The 13790-nt window shown below is 41.3% G+C and overlaps 1 protein-coding gene across 1 annotated transcript in view; it reads right to left on the reverse strand.

The window, feature by feature from the left end:
• MRTFA (myocardin related transcription factor A) overlaps positions 1 to 13790 on the reverse strand; it is a 121097-nt gene that overhangs the window by 29853 nt on the left and 77454 nt on the right. The window contains 1 exon segment of the mRNA XM_029204544.1: positions 10451 to 10516. Coding sequence (XP_029060377.1) covers positions 10451 to 10516 — 66 coding nt within the window.

Genomic DNA, 13790 nt, shown 5'->3' on the forward strand with positions numbered 1-13790 from the left:
ACACACACACACACACACACACACACACACACACACACACACACACAAAATCAAGAACCTCTGATTTAACTAAGCATTATTAGGACAGAAGTGAAAAGATGCCCATGGCCTTCAAGCCAGCAGACAAGAGCAGCAACTTGGAAGCAATTTTAATAGAGGGTTTAAAAATGATGGAGCTACTCTCACATACAACCCCTCCCCACTAACTTCCACCTTTCCCCACCAACTGTAGTTCCCGATCTAACACTGTTTTCAATTTTAATATTTACAAAGTTGAAATTTTGAAAGTACATCAAGCTATCATCATGAATTCCTCTGTCAATAAGAATCATTAGACTGTGACTTTCAGGAATTAGCACGGGGTTCAGAGCCAGAAGACCTGGAGTGGATCTACCTCTGTCTTTTAGTGGTGCTGTGACCTTGGGCAAGTCACATGACCCCTCTGAGCCTCAGTATTCTCATCGGCAAAATAGCAATTATATAATTTGCCGTGATGACTCCTAGCATCAAAGTGAAAGTGCTCTGCCATCTGCTAGAAGCTCTGGTTAATAAGCGTTTGGCACTGTTACTGTTTTAACTTTTTCTTCTGTGCCATCCTCCTTCTGAAGAGAACAGCGTGGGTGTGGAGTCAAATGCTGAGAGCTAACTGGGGTTGACTTCCATTTTTTGTCTTTCTGTTTTTATCCGTCATACCAAAATGCCTGCAAAAATAACCTGCAATTGTTGACCATTAACCAAAGAGTTGTGTCAACAGTCCAGGGACTGGCCATAACAACGAAAACCAGAACTAAGTTCACGTGAATCAAAGAGCGAGCTTGGGTGATGGGGTATGGGGCAAGCACGGGTCCAAACTGACAGGCAGAAGACGTGCTTCATCCGTATCCTGTTTTGGCACTTGGGCTGTCACCCCCACCCAAACCATCAGGGGAGCCAACTACCAGGAATGAATGTTAAAAATGGAGACTCAAGGATGCTAATCTTTTCCTTTGCAGAAGTGCAAGCTGCTCTAGAATCTTCAACCTTGACCCACTGATGGTGAAAGAGACTCAAGACTGGGACAAAAAAGTCATAGCACAATCCTGCATGGCATGAATATCAACAGGTACAGTGAATTCCAAAAGGCTAAAATATCAGGGATCAAATATTTTGAATTTGGCCTTCCAAGTTTCTCTTTGACATGTATGCCAGCCATGTTTGTATCTGCCTTTCACACCATAGCCCAGCCTAATACTCCAGATCAGTCAATTATCATTCCAATATACACTCCTTGCTGAAGCATACACATATACCCCTTTTTGAAGCCCTATAATCAATACACCTAAGTCATCTGTTTAGATACAAGCTCCAAATCACCTTTGCCCTTCTGCAAATAACATCCCACTAGGCTGAAGGATTTTAAATCACTGCCATCATCAGATATCTATCAGGGCTCCCCTTGAGTACATAATTCTTTAGGATTTTTATCGTTTAAGTAAAATTAGTGCATAGTTTCAACAAGTGACTTTATTAACTCCTTTACTTCACTTATTATCTTGCAAAGATGTTAGCCTTGGATATCTCAGACATGTTGAGAACTAATTATTAAATGAAAGTGAATACCTATTACACTTTTTAGATATTAAATTGTATCAAGAATCTGTATCAAGAAGATTACTTTTGATGGTCTGTTCAAGAGAGCTCCCTGTTGGATTCTTCTTTGGATTCAGCAATGAATACGCTCAGAACATACAACTCATTCGTGGGTCTATCTTAGGATTAGTTAGCAACTGGACAAGGAAGAGGTTCTATGCTAGTCACTGACCACTGACATAGGAATACACACTTCTGATGACCTACATCAGCAGGAAGAGAGACAAGGATGCTGACATATATCAGAAAGGCAACATAAAATACCAAGGAGTGACGTGCCCAGCTGGTCTTCTCCTGAGATGAAAGAGAAGATTCCTGAGGCCATATGCCTAACCAATTTTCTCTCAGCTTCAAATCTAGGGATCAGGTTAGCTCTAATCCTGGAACACATGTTTTACCACGGTGTTTTTTTTTTTTTAAGATTTTTATTTATTTATTTTGGTTGCGCCAGATCTTAGTTATGGCACACGGGATCTTTTAGTTGCGGCATGCAGACTTCTTAGTTGCAGCATGCGAACTCTTGGTTGCAGCATGCATGCAGGATCTAGTTCCTCAACCAGGGATTGAACCCGGGCCTCCTGCACTGGGAGCATGGAGTCTTACCCACTGGACCACCAGGGAAGTCCCTACCATGGTGTTTATCAAATGCCATTTAAACTTGGGATTCAACTACAGTTAAATGGTAACATTCCTGTGCTGAGGATACACCATCTCAGATAGGCGGAGTTCTCTTTCTCTGCTTCTTTAAAAAAAAAAAAGTTATTCTGTACATCTGAAACTAATATAATGTATGTCAATTACATCTCAATTAAAAAGAAAAGGGAAAAAAACTACCTCTTTCATCCAGAGATATCTATGTATCTGAAAAAGCCAAGTGGACCACACTATGAGACTGAGCATCTGAGAGAAGCACGAGCCTGAGGGCCCCGGGTGGACTGGAGAGGTGGGAAAACTGCAGGCTTTGGGGAGGCCTTTTCTTTTTTTCTCTTTTATAAATTTATTTATTTGCTTTATTTGTGGCTATGTTGGGTCTTCGCTGCTGCACGTGGGCTTTCTCTAGTTGTGGCGAGCAGGCGCTACTCTTCATTGCAGTGTGCAGGCTTCTCATTGTGGTGGCTTCTTTTGTTGCGGAGCACGGGCTCTAGGCGCGGGCTTCAGTAGTTGTGGCTCGTGGGCTCTAGAGCACAGGCTCAGCAGTTGTGGTGCACAGGCTTAGTTGCTCCGCGGCATGTGGGATCTTCCCAAACCAGGGCTCGAACCCGTGTCCCCTGCATTGGCAGGCGGATTCTTACCCACTGCGCCACCAGGGAAGTCCCGAGGGAGGCCTCTTCTGAGCTGCTGCCAGAAAGGGGAGCTGGTCAGATCCTGTCCAAACTTCTTTGGCTCACAGGAACAGCTGTTCAGAGACTGCCACACAGAGCTTCTAGCAACTCCCAAGTGGACTGGAGCACATGGGAAACGGCCAAGGCCCAGGTGAGGATCTGCTCTCACCCTAGCCCCACCCAAACTCATAATCTACACAGAATCCTTTGAGACAGAATGTCTCAGACCGTGGATGGACCTAGAGACACTCATACAGAGTGAAGTAAGTCAGAAAGAGAAAAGCAAATATCGTATATTAACGCATCTATGTGGAATCTAGAAAAATGGTACAGATGAACTGGTTTGCAAGGCAGAAATAGAGACACAAACGTACAGAACAAATGTATGGACACCAAGGGGGGAAAGCGGGGCCGGGGGGGGGGGGATGGGGGGATGAATTGGGAGATTGAGATTCACATATATACACTAATATGTATAAAATAGAGAACTAGTAAGAACCTGCTGTATAAAAAAATAAATTAAAATTTAAAAAAAGAACGTCTCAGACATTGTAACACTTCACTTAAAAGCAAAACAAATGACATTTCCTTGAAGCCTACAATTTTGTCATCTTCAATCTTTGTAAGATTTACAAAAAGGGGGATGGGTGGCAATTCAGCCTCAAACTAGACCCTCTTCTGCTCTGGAATCACCAGTGTCCCTGCCGGTGAACATTTCTGTCTCTTGGCAAGCTGCCCCAAAATAAAAAAAAAAAAAATTATTCCCAACCCAGCCACTCACTTGTTTTGTTTTAAGAGAGGTTAAAAACAAAAATACATTACCATGGAGAGGGCAAGCTAATGAAGTAGTAGTCCTGTTAATATACAACCAAAAGGGGAACAATTTTAACAGAGTACCATGTTGACTAGTGGTTCTTTGAGTCAGTAATTTTCAGCAACTGTTTTTTAATCCAAGGGTAGGGAGGAAAGTGAAATTAAGAAGGATTTTATTTACTGAAAGATAGTTCCTGATCTTTAAAAAAAAAAAAAAAAAAAAGGTTATGAAGAACCTAGGGGCAGGACAGGAATAATGACGCAGATTAGAGAATGGACTTGAGGGGACATGGGGAGGGGGAAGGGTAAGCTGGGACAAAGTGAGAGAGTGGCATGGACTAATATATACTACCAAACGTAAAACTGATAGCTAGTGGGAAGCAGCCGCGTAGCACAGGGAGATCGGCTCCGTGCTTTGTGACCACCTAGAGGGGTGGGATAGGGAGGGTGGGAGGGAGACGCAAGAGGGAGGAGATATGGGAATATATGTATAGCTGATTCACTTTGTTATAAAGCAGAAACTAACACACCACTGTAAAGCAATTATACTCCAATAAAGATGCTTAAAAAAAAAAAAAAAAAAAGCTAGTTCCTGTTCCCAAACACTGGTTTTCACAGAACTTAATGAGATATATATATATATAAAAAGCTGCTTTCAGATTCACAAGATGGTAGATCCAAGCTAATGTTCTCACTCTTAACTGCAAATAATACTACCTGTATTTCAGAAGCATGAACAATACATCATCTCATTTATCTCCAAATTAACTGTGGGGTAGATAAGAACTTTATTTTTTTAAAATTTATTTTATTGAAGCATAGTTGGTTTACAATGTTGTGTTATTTTCTGGGGTACAGCAAAGTGATTCAGTTATACATACATAGAATAGTTTGCACCTGCTAACTCCCAATCCATCCCTCCCCCACCTCCCTTCCCCTTGCAACCACGGTCTGTTCTCTCTGTGAGTCTTCTTCTGTTTCACGGATAAGTTCATTTGTGTCATATTTTAGATTCCACATATAAGCAATATCATATGGTATTTGCCTTTCTCTTTCTGACTTACTTCACTTAGTATGATAATCTCTAGGCCCATCCATGTTGCTGCAAATGGCATTATTTCATTCTTTTTTTATGGCTGAGTAGTATTCCATTGTCTGTATGTATATGTGTGTATATGTGTGTGTACACACACACACACCCCACACATCCATTTAGGTTGTTTCCATGTTAGATAAGAATTTTATAAAAGTAGAATTTGAGTTCAGAAAAGTTAAGTGAGTTGCCTAAAATCACCTTGTTTCTAAGTGGCAGAATAAAGCCTAAAACCCTATTGTCTAATATAACAGCCACCACCCACATATGACTACTTACATTTAAATTAATTAAAATTAAATTAAAAATTCAGCTCTTCACTCACGCCAGCCACATTTAAGCACTCAATAGCACATGTGGCTAGTGGCTAGTGTTATAGAATATTTCTAACATCACTGAAAGTGCTATTGGACAGGGCTGGTATAAAGGCTTGTTCTTTTGAATTCATGGTAGCTTGGGGGAAAAGATGCCACGGCACCTCAGTATTTAATAAAGACGGACTGAGAGTGACAAAGTTAAATCATAGCCCCTTTCTCATTACAAGAAATTCTGAGGTCTGAGGAGGTTGGTTTACCTTCTCAGGGGTTAAGAACAACAAAAGTCACTTTTAAAAGAGCTTCACCAAAATAGATTTTTATCCACATGTACTCAGGAAAGAGAATCTTGAAACTCAGTTTGTACACTTGATCAAGAATAATATAAGAAATAATTCCCAAGTTACAAATAGCAAAAATATTATTATTAAGAATTTTAGCTACAGAGGAAAAAAGATCGCAATAATTAATCCTGACACTTCCAGCCATTAAATAACCTTCTGTCAGAGTTTAGAAGAAATTTCTTGTTGGTGCAGAGACTGCTACAGTCAGATGAGCAGGAGGTTTTGGGCTAACGTGGGGGCCAGTAAAATGACAGCTTAGATTAGCTACCAGTGCTGCAACTGGGCCGCACTGTCTCTGTGTAGCACTTGGCTAATGCCAACGGCTGAAGCATGACAAAGGGATCAAACCGTAGAATTGAAGGGCTGGGGAATCAAGATGTGGTGAAGTTTATTAAAAATAGAGCTGCGGGAGCTCCATTACACGAGGCCATTTTTTTCCAGTTTCAGGGTGAGAACACAGGGCCTACTAGAAGATATATAAATCAGTCAAAACTAGCTGGCCAACTGGCTCACTTTCTCACCCAGCAACATGTCTGAGGGCCTCTCAGGGGCCAGGCAGTTTGACAGGCCCCTGGATTGACAGTGGCTGCCCTCTCTGAGTTGTGCTGTCCTCACACCCTTCGGATTTTCCCAACCACTGAGAAGTAAGTGTCACCAATGGCAGAGGCTGAGTGCACAGAAACACCATTTAAAATGAAAAAAACAAGCTCACCCAAGAAACGGAGGAAGATCCTTAATCTACTGGACAAACATAATGATTTCCTCATGTTTGCCAAGGTACCAAGGTTTTCCTACTACATGCACATGGGGCAATAATGGCCTGGTAAGGGGTAACTGGAGCATTAGAAATACGCTACTCTCTGCTTTTTTTCAAGGATTCACAATGGAATAACAAAAGGTGGAGAGGGAACAGACAAATGAGATTCTTCTCTCATACCTAGAAAGATTATAGGAGACTTTTTTCTCATTTGTTTGGGTCAGGAGAATTTCCAGCTTTTCCTTTAAAAGGTTATTCCTCTGCAGCAGCTCTCATTGCCAGAATGTTTTTCTTAATTTTCACCTTAACCTTATGGCTTGTACACTTTAAATGTCAAAGAGAAAGGCTGTGGGGAAAGCTCTGTTTGAGAACAAAGTGTACCACACATGACCCACCTCTTCTATGAATCTTCATCCTAGATACAGCAGCATTCCTTAATCTTTGTACTTAAACACCAGCTTCCTATCTGTGCCATCTCTCCTCTCCCTCAAGATATGCAGAGCTTCAGACATCATTAAAGAAAGCTAAGGGCCTGGAATATGTAATCCTTTGCTATCTGGCACTCTGCATTTGGTAGGGTTTAAGTAGTGTTAAATTCGAGACAAATGTTTACATGATGAGAAAGAAGGATTCTGGGAAATGATTCTATTTAAAAACACATCAGAAACCAACTTTTATATCCCATAGTTTAGATGCCATGAACAGAGCATATCAAGTAGCAGAAAGAGGTGTATGCGAATTGAGGGATTCTTTAATCCCCTGAATTCTATGGGAAGGCCGTAGCCCAACTTTGAACAATATGCAAAAACATGAATGACCCTGACAGCAAGGCAGCTACTGAAAACATCATGTCCTACAGATATGATGTCAGAACTGGAAGCCAGCCACACATGGGAGCTGCATGTGAGGGTTCTCTGAAACGAGGTGGGTGGGTTCTTCCTAGAGCTACAGAAAGACTGGGATGAGAAGAATTTGATAAAAGATATTATCAGAAATGATGAGGCAGAATATAGCCATGACTACACTGCTCCTTTCCTCTGGGGTTTGAAGGTCCTAATTACTTCCTAAGTTGTACAACAAACTTAAACATAAAGGCACTTTTCAGAAACTCCTCAGGCCAGCAAGATGGAAATGGAAATGGGCACTTCAAACCAGAGGTTATCTTTTCAGGTCTCCAAATCTCCAATAATCAACAAATGGCTGATCAATTATGATTTGCCCCCAGCACTACTCATATTGTTTTTGAAAGACATGAGTGAAGGGTGAGATGTGGAATTGCTGGGGATGTCAGGGAGGCAGAGAATGTTGGAGACTATAATGGGAGTTAGGGTAGTGGTGAGGGGCTGTGGTGAGGAAGTGGTGTTACTCAGAGGGTGAGGGGCTGGGGAAAAAAAGAGCCTCATCTTTGGGAATTCAGGGCCCTATCTGCACGTGAGCAGGCATGCTGATGAGCAGGGAACTTCACACCTGAAACTCTTCCCAGGCCTCAACACTCTCTCTCATAATCTAAGAGTTTGCTTCTTACTTTCTTCACTAGAAAAGCTGGAAACCAAACTGTGCCCATAGTTGAAGGTGGCTTGTTGTATGAGGGAAGATGCAATATTCTCATAGAAGCAGGGCATTTCTATTCCTATAAGAAGGGCAATTATTCTCACTTCACAGATACAGAGAACCACCCAAAGCACACAATTAGATATTCAGAATATTTTAGAACCTGGGCTCCTGACAGAACAGGAGTGTTGTTTCAAATTCCATGCCCAGAATTCCAACAAGTTTGCAATAGAGTGGTATCTGTGTCTGTCTTTCATCCTCTCCCTCTCTCTCTTTCACACACACACACACACACACGCGCGCGCGCGCACACACACACACGGATGCGCGCACACACACGCACTCCACTTTACAACTGGCTGTCTTCATTCATTCGTTCATTCAATGCCAGGTACTGGGGACGGAAATATAAATAAGATACTTTCTCAAGGAGCTCACAGTCTAATTGGAGAGACAAACATATAAGCAGATAACTGTAATACTCAAGCATCATTTGTCTTAACAACACAGAATACTGTAAGAAATGCTAAGCAAGGAGACTGTATACAATAAATCTTATTAAACAGTTATCTCCAGTAGCCCCTAGTATCAAATGAAAGGCAGCAAGAAGAATGCAAGGCACTCATCCTCCGCGTGGCTTTTGGATCCTGAACATACTACAGATCCTGAGAAGTAGCACTATGCTCTCAGAACCAGTACTGTAATTAGAGTCAGCACCCCACAGGTCAACGCTGAATTGCTCTTTATCTTGTGTATGGGCAAATCTTACTACCCAGATAAACTGTTAAATGTCTTGAGGGCAAGTCCTGTGCCTTACATTTCTTTAATCTCTAGAGCACCTAGGACTACCCCAGGCAAAACGTAGACACTAAACGCATGATGTCTTGGTGAAAGGCACGTGATGCTGGGTAACTTGTTCCTCTACAAGGTTTGTATATAGACTGGCGGATCTGGAGCGTTTTGTAAAGCACAACACCGCCCTACCTGATCACATTAACTGATCCACACTTTAAAGATGGGGAGTCCTTCACTGGAAGGCCAGAGAAGATGATGACATGTGGGTAAATTGTTTGGTAGTTAATAGCAATTTTAAAAAAGATATAAATTTGAGACTTAAGTTTCCCGGCTGACACTTAGGACAGAAAGAGACCTCAGCTAGGAAGTTCTAGCTCTTAGACATGGACCTGGTATTACCACGATGTAAATCAAATCCCATCTTCACTTGCTTAAAAGCCTTCAATGGCTTTCCATTGCAGTTAAAGCAGAACCTACCTCCTTCTCGTGGTTGACAAGGCTCTCATTCTGGCTCCGCACACCTTGCCAATCTTAACGGGCCTCCTCACTTACCAGGCCCAGCCACAATGGCTTCCTTGATGTTTGCAAACATGCCAGGCTCTTAACTGCACTAGGCCCTTACACTTGCTCTTCCTTCTTCCTGGGCCCTCTTCCTGCTTCTGAATGACTGTCTCCATCATATCCTTCAGATCTCAGCTCAAATATTTCCTCCTCAAGAAGGTCTTTCTTGACCAACTTTTCCAAAGTGATTCCATCCCATTCCTATTATTTATTAATATACCAACCAGTTAATTTACTTCATAGCATTTACCATGTTTTGAAATAATTGTGTTTGTCTCCCTGTTTATTATATTATCAGTCCTCTAAGTACAAAACTCCTGAGAGCAGGAGTTGAACTTATCTTCCTGTATCAACAGGCACACACTAGGTACTCAAATATTTTGAATGAATGAGTGAATGAGAATTAGGAAAGTACAGTAGCAGTAGGTTAGCAGGCACTGAGTTAAGGTGAAAAACATCAGTTCTCCCACTATGAAGCTAGAAGTTGCTGTATGATATATAAATTTTTACTTCATTAGGGTGTGTCCAAGTAGCAGTTAACACATAAAGATAAAAGAAATGAGAGGGAGAGCCTAACTCTCTGCTGATGACTTAAAAAGAAATGTCAAAAAAAGCAAAATTTTGCTGGCTTCAGCTTCCACTCATTTTATAAGGCTATTGGTAGTAAAAGCAAATTTTCTTACTTCTAACAGATTCCAAGGTTGGCTTTATTTCTCCCAAGTGATGCAGTTCTGCACCAAGCCCAGCCCTGCGATACCCCCATCAATGACTCCATTCAGGCACACTCATCCCCACGCCAGCCTTAGGGTATATCTGAGGCTCTCACTCTAAATAAAACTGGGGTTGACTCAGAATACTAGATGGAAAAGGGCTGTCTCTTCCCAAGCACCCGAACACTAAAGCAAAACACATGTGAGAAGTGTTCTTCCTCACAGTACCCCAGCTCAAGATCTGTTCCTCCTATAAAGGGAAGTATAATAGGGCGTAGAAACCCTTTAAAACGTGCAGTTCAGAAGCTAAGGATGATTCAATGGTACCGTTAAACCTAACATTTTTTGTTTCACTGAACTTGATCAATTAGGGCTGTTCTCTTAACTATCACTGATTGAGAGCCCCTGAACTTAGAAAAGTATGACAAAGAAAGCAGTGAAAAATGAACCCCATAGGCCTTGTTTTCTGTTAGATGCTCCCCGTGGCATACTGGGTACACACACCGCATCCTAAAAGCAACTCTATAAAGTGCTGAGAGGGGGAGAGAGAGTGGTACTTACGCGGCATGATCCCTTGGCTCACCAGTTCCTCCCGCGTCCGGCGCTGCTGGAGCTTCAACTGCAGCACTGCATGGCAGCAAAGAGAGAGGGGAGATCAAGGCTCAGTTGGGCATTCCACCACAAAAGACACATTTTCAAATGCAAAGAAAGCCTCGAAACAGAAGGGTGTAGCGTGAAAGAAGGATCCCCTTTAATTGTGACTGTAATTGCAGAAGTGGCCTGATACAGCACGGTTTCCGTATTCTGCTGTGGGCGGCGAGAGGAAGTTGCAAAGGGTCTTGCTGGGTGATAACAATCCACAAAGTACCAAAGTCTTGCCTCTTGTTCAAAACCTTCTACAACACTGTGCCCTCCTCCAAGACGAAAAAAACACAAATTCTTAACTCAAAGAAAACATGAGGACCACCGCACAGCAGAAAAAGCTTTCTAGATGTTCTACACCTTCTTTCTGGTAGCAAATGTTTACCACCATAAGTATAGCGAGTGATAGATCAGGAAGTATTGGTTATTTGTAAAATCTTTTCTTTTGTATCTAAAAATTATACCTATTTTCAGCAAGCAATGGATTTCCATGGACCAGAAAATATTTTGCCATTAAGATAACTCTTCTCTGCCTCTTCCTCTTCACTTAGAGCCTTTTTCTGTTGACATGAAACAACAAAGCTAGGTGATTCAAAGCACATCCGGGCTAAGGGAGGGTGATGGGTGTTTCTACTATTTCTACTCTGGCAACACGACTTGATATAACAAGTTAATAGGAATTTTTTTTTTAAGTAAAAAGCCAATTATCTCTATCTCAAATGCCAGTGAAACCTAAAGGGTATTACCACTGCACACCATACAGAATGACAAAGGCATAGCCTCCATTCAGAGACTAAGTGAGAAAATGTCCAGAAAAGGAGGGTTAAGAGGATCTCATGGGTCAAGGGAAGTTCCCTTATATGATAAGTCTTCAATTATAAGGTCCCTGCAAGTCACATCTGAGGGGGACCTGTATCTGTTAGGAACCATATTACCCTAATGTTTGCCTTTTCCATCCACAAAGCAGTTTTTAAGAAGGTCTCCAAAAACTGCAGAACCGTAACTAGTCTCTCCTGACTATATCTCAAATTCAGCAGGTCCAAAACCTATCTTTCCCCCCCAAAACCTAATCTACTTCCCATCCTTTTTCTCTTTAATGGTATCACTACCCTCTTCCCCAGCACTAATACTAAAACTTTTGAGCCAACTTCAACTCTGCCACCTCCTTATGCTCCTATTTCATCAAGTTTACTACGTTTCCTCGTGTTGCAGTGACAGCACTGTGTCTCGCCCACTCTCAGTCACCCCGATCAAGACTGTCCAATCACTCTTCCTCCAGGTACCATGAACTTTCCCAACTCCTTATTCACTTCACCTGGAAATGCTCAACTCTTCACCTGACCTTCCCAACTCACTCCTCCCCAGCACTGAGAATTACTCCAGGCCTCCTGTGAGCTACCTTTTATCTGTAATAAAAAGTAGAGTGATATTTTGCCCTGTGTAATACTTACCCTCTGAATAAATCTTCTCTCTCCTACCAGTTTATAAACTCCTGGGGGGGACAGGGAATATATCTTACTAATCTATGAACCACCCCCCAAGAGGACTTAATACACAGTAAGCATTTAACAATTGTTTCTTAAACTGAACTGGATCTCTAAATGATGATACATACAGCCTGAGAAATCTAATCAGGAGGGTATTATTATTATTTGCAAATTAACGTTGTTAAAAATAAAGACAGCCTTGCAGAATAAAATATAAAAGCAGCAACGGCCACACTAATAGCTAACATTTATAGAACATGTGCTCTGTGCCAGATACTGTCCTACATTCTTTCATGTTTTAACTCACTTAATCTTCATAACTTCCCTATGGAGAGAATAGGTATTATTATTTTATAGGTAAGGAAAATGAGGCCCAGAGAGATTAAGTAGGTTAACTAAGGTGATCTACTAATAAGAGGTACAACAGGTTTTGAACCCAAGCATTCTGATTCCAGAACCTGGGCTCCTTACTTCTCTGCTTCTCCAGGGTCTTTTGGAAGCCTGTGCTGCTAATAAGATAAACAGGCACGGAGTATGATCACCTGGGTTCATTCTGTGGTAAGGCAAAGGGGATGAGGGAAATGGATGGTTCAGGCCAGGGTCAAAGAAGTTTGGGTGATCAGTTTCAGTAAAATAAATTTAATCTAAGAACTTGATTTCAGAATAAATTACAGATCAACAGCAGTAGTAATAATAAAATAAAATTATAATAGGAGTCATTGAGTGTTGCTATGTGTCAGCCCTATGTTAAGTGACTGACATGCTTTTCACTTGTTTAATTAAAAAAAAAAAGCCCTCTTTTTTACATCAGGACTTGGGAGCTGCTCTGTGGTGCTTGGAACAATGGCTTTCTGTGTAATGGAACTGTTATGTGGAGAGAATAAGATGCAAAGGAAAGTTCCAAAACATATGGGAGAATGTTTGCTGGAAAATGACTTGGTTAAAACCTGACAATCCTACCAGCATCCTGCAGGTTGAAGGATGAAGCTATGAATGTCACCGATTGATGAACAGCTTCATTTTAAATGAGGGGTTGCTGTCTGCCTATTGAAAAAGGCCAGTTTGCTATGAAGTTCCTAAGGTGTAAACTTTTCTGGCTAGCGCCACGAGATTTACTTGTCTGTTTTATGAAAAACTGGTGATCAGGAAAAGCTCTTCATTTTATGGACACGGAAAGAAAACAAAACTCAAGACAGATTATTTTGTTTTAATTTGTAAATAGATTTCTGAACCAACATCGAATCTAGATTAATGCATCCATAAGATCCAAGCCATTTCTATTCAATCATGTCACTGCCCTAGAGTCATAACCTGTTACTGATACTTTCTAGCTCTGAAACTGTTTTTAATGGAAAATTCTTTTTCAGTTATCCAGCCTTGTAATTAAATAATTTTGAAGGGGGGGGGAAGCCCTGTGCGAATAGTACAATTATTATCTCCATTTTACAGATGAGAAAACTAAGGATCAAACCTTTAAACTTTTGCCTTAGGTCAGATGGCTCAAAAGTGCTGGAACTAGGATTCGTACCAGGTCGCTGTGACACTACAGTGAAGGTACTTAATAGTGTGCCACATGTCTCCTTGGAAGAAAGAAAGAGGAGGGCCAGGCAGGATAAAGTAAGAGGGGAAAAAAAGGGCATATATTTGTCATCTTTTAGAGTGTTTCTAAGGCCCCGTGTAAGATGAGCTATTAGAAAAGGATTAAATATAACAAACTGATTTGATTTCAGAGAACAGGGAAACCTAATGCAATTCAGTAAGTCTGAACACTT

Source organism: Monodon monoceros, unplaced genomic scaffold, assembly GCF_005190385.1.
Source record: "Monodon monoceros isolate NGI ecotype Baffin Bay Population unplaced genomic scaffold, NGI_Narwhal_1 Super_Scaffold_6, whole genome shotgun sequence".
NCBI classification, from domain to species: domain Eukaryota; kingdom Metazoa; phylum Chordata; class Mammalia; order Artiodactyla; family Monodontidae; genus Monodon; species Monodon monoceros.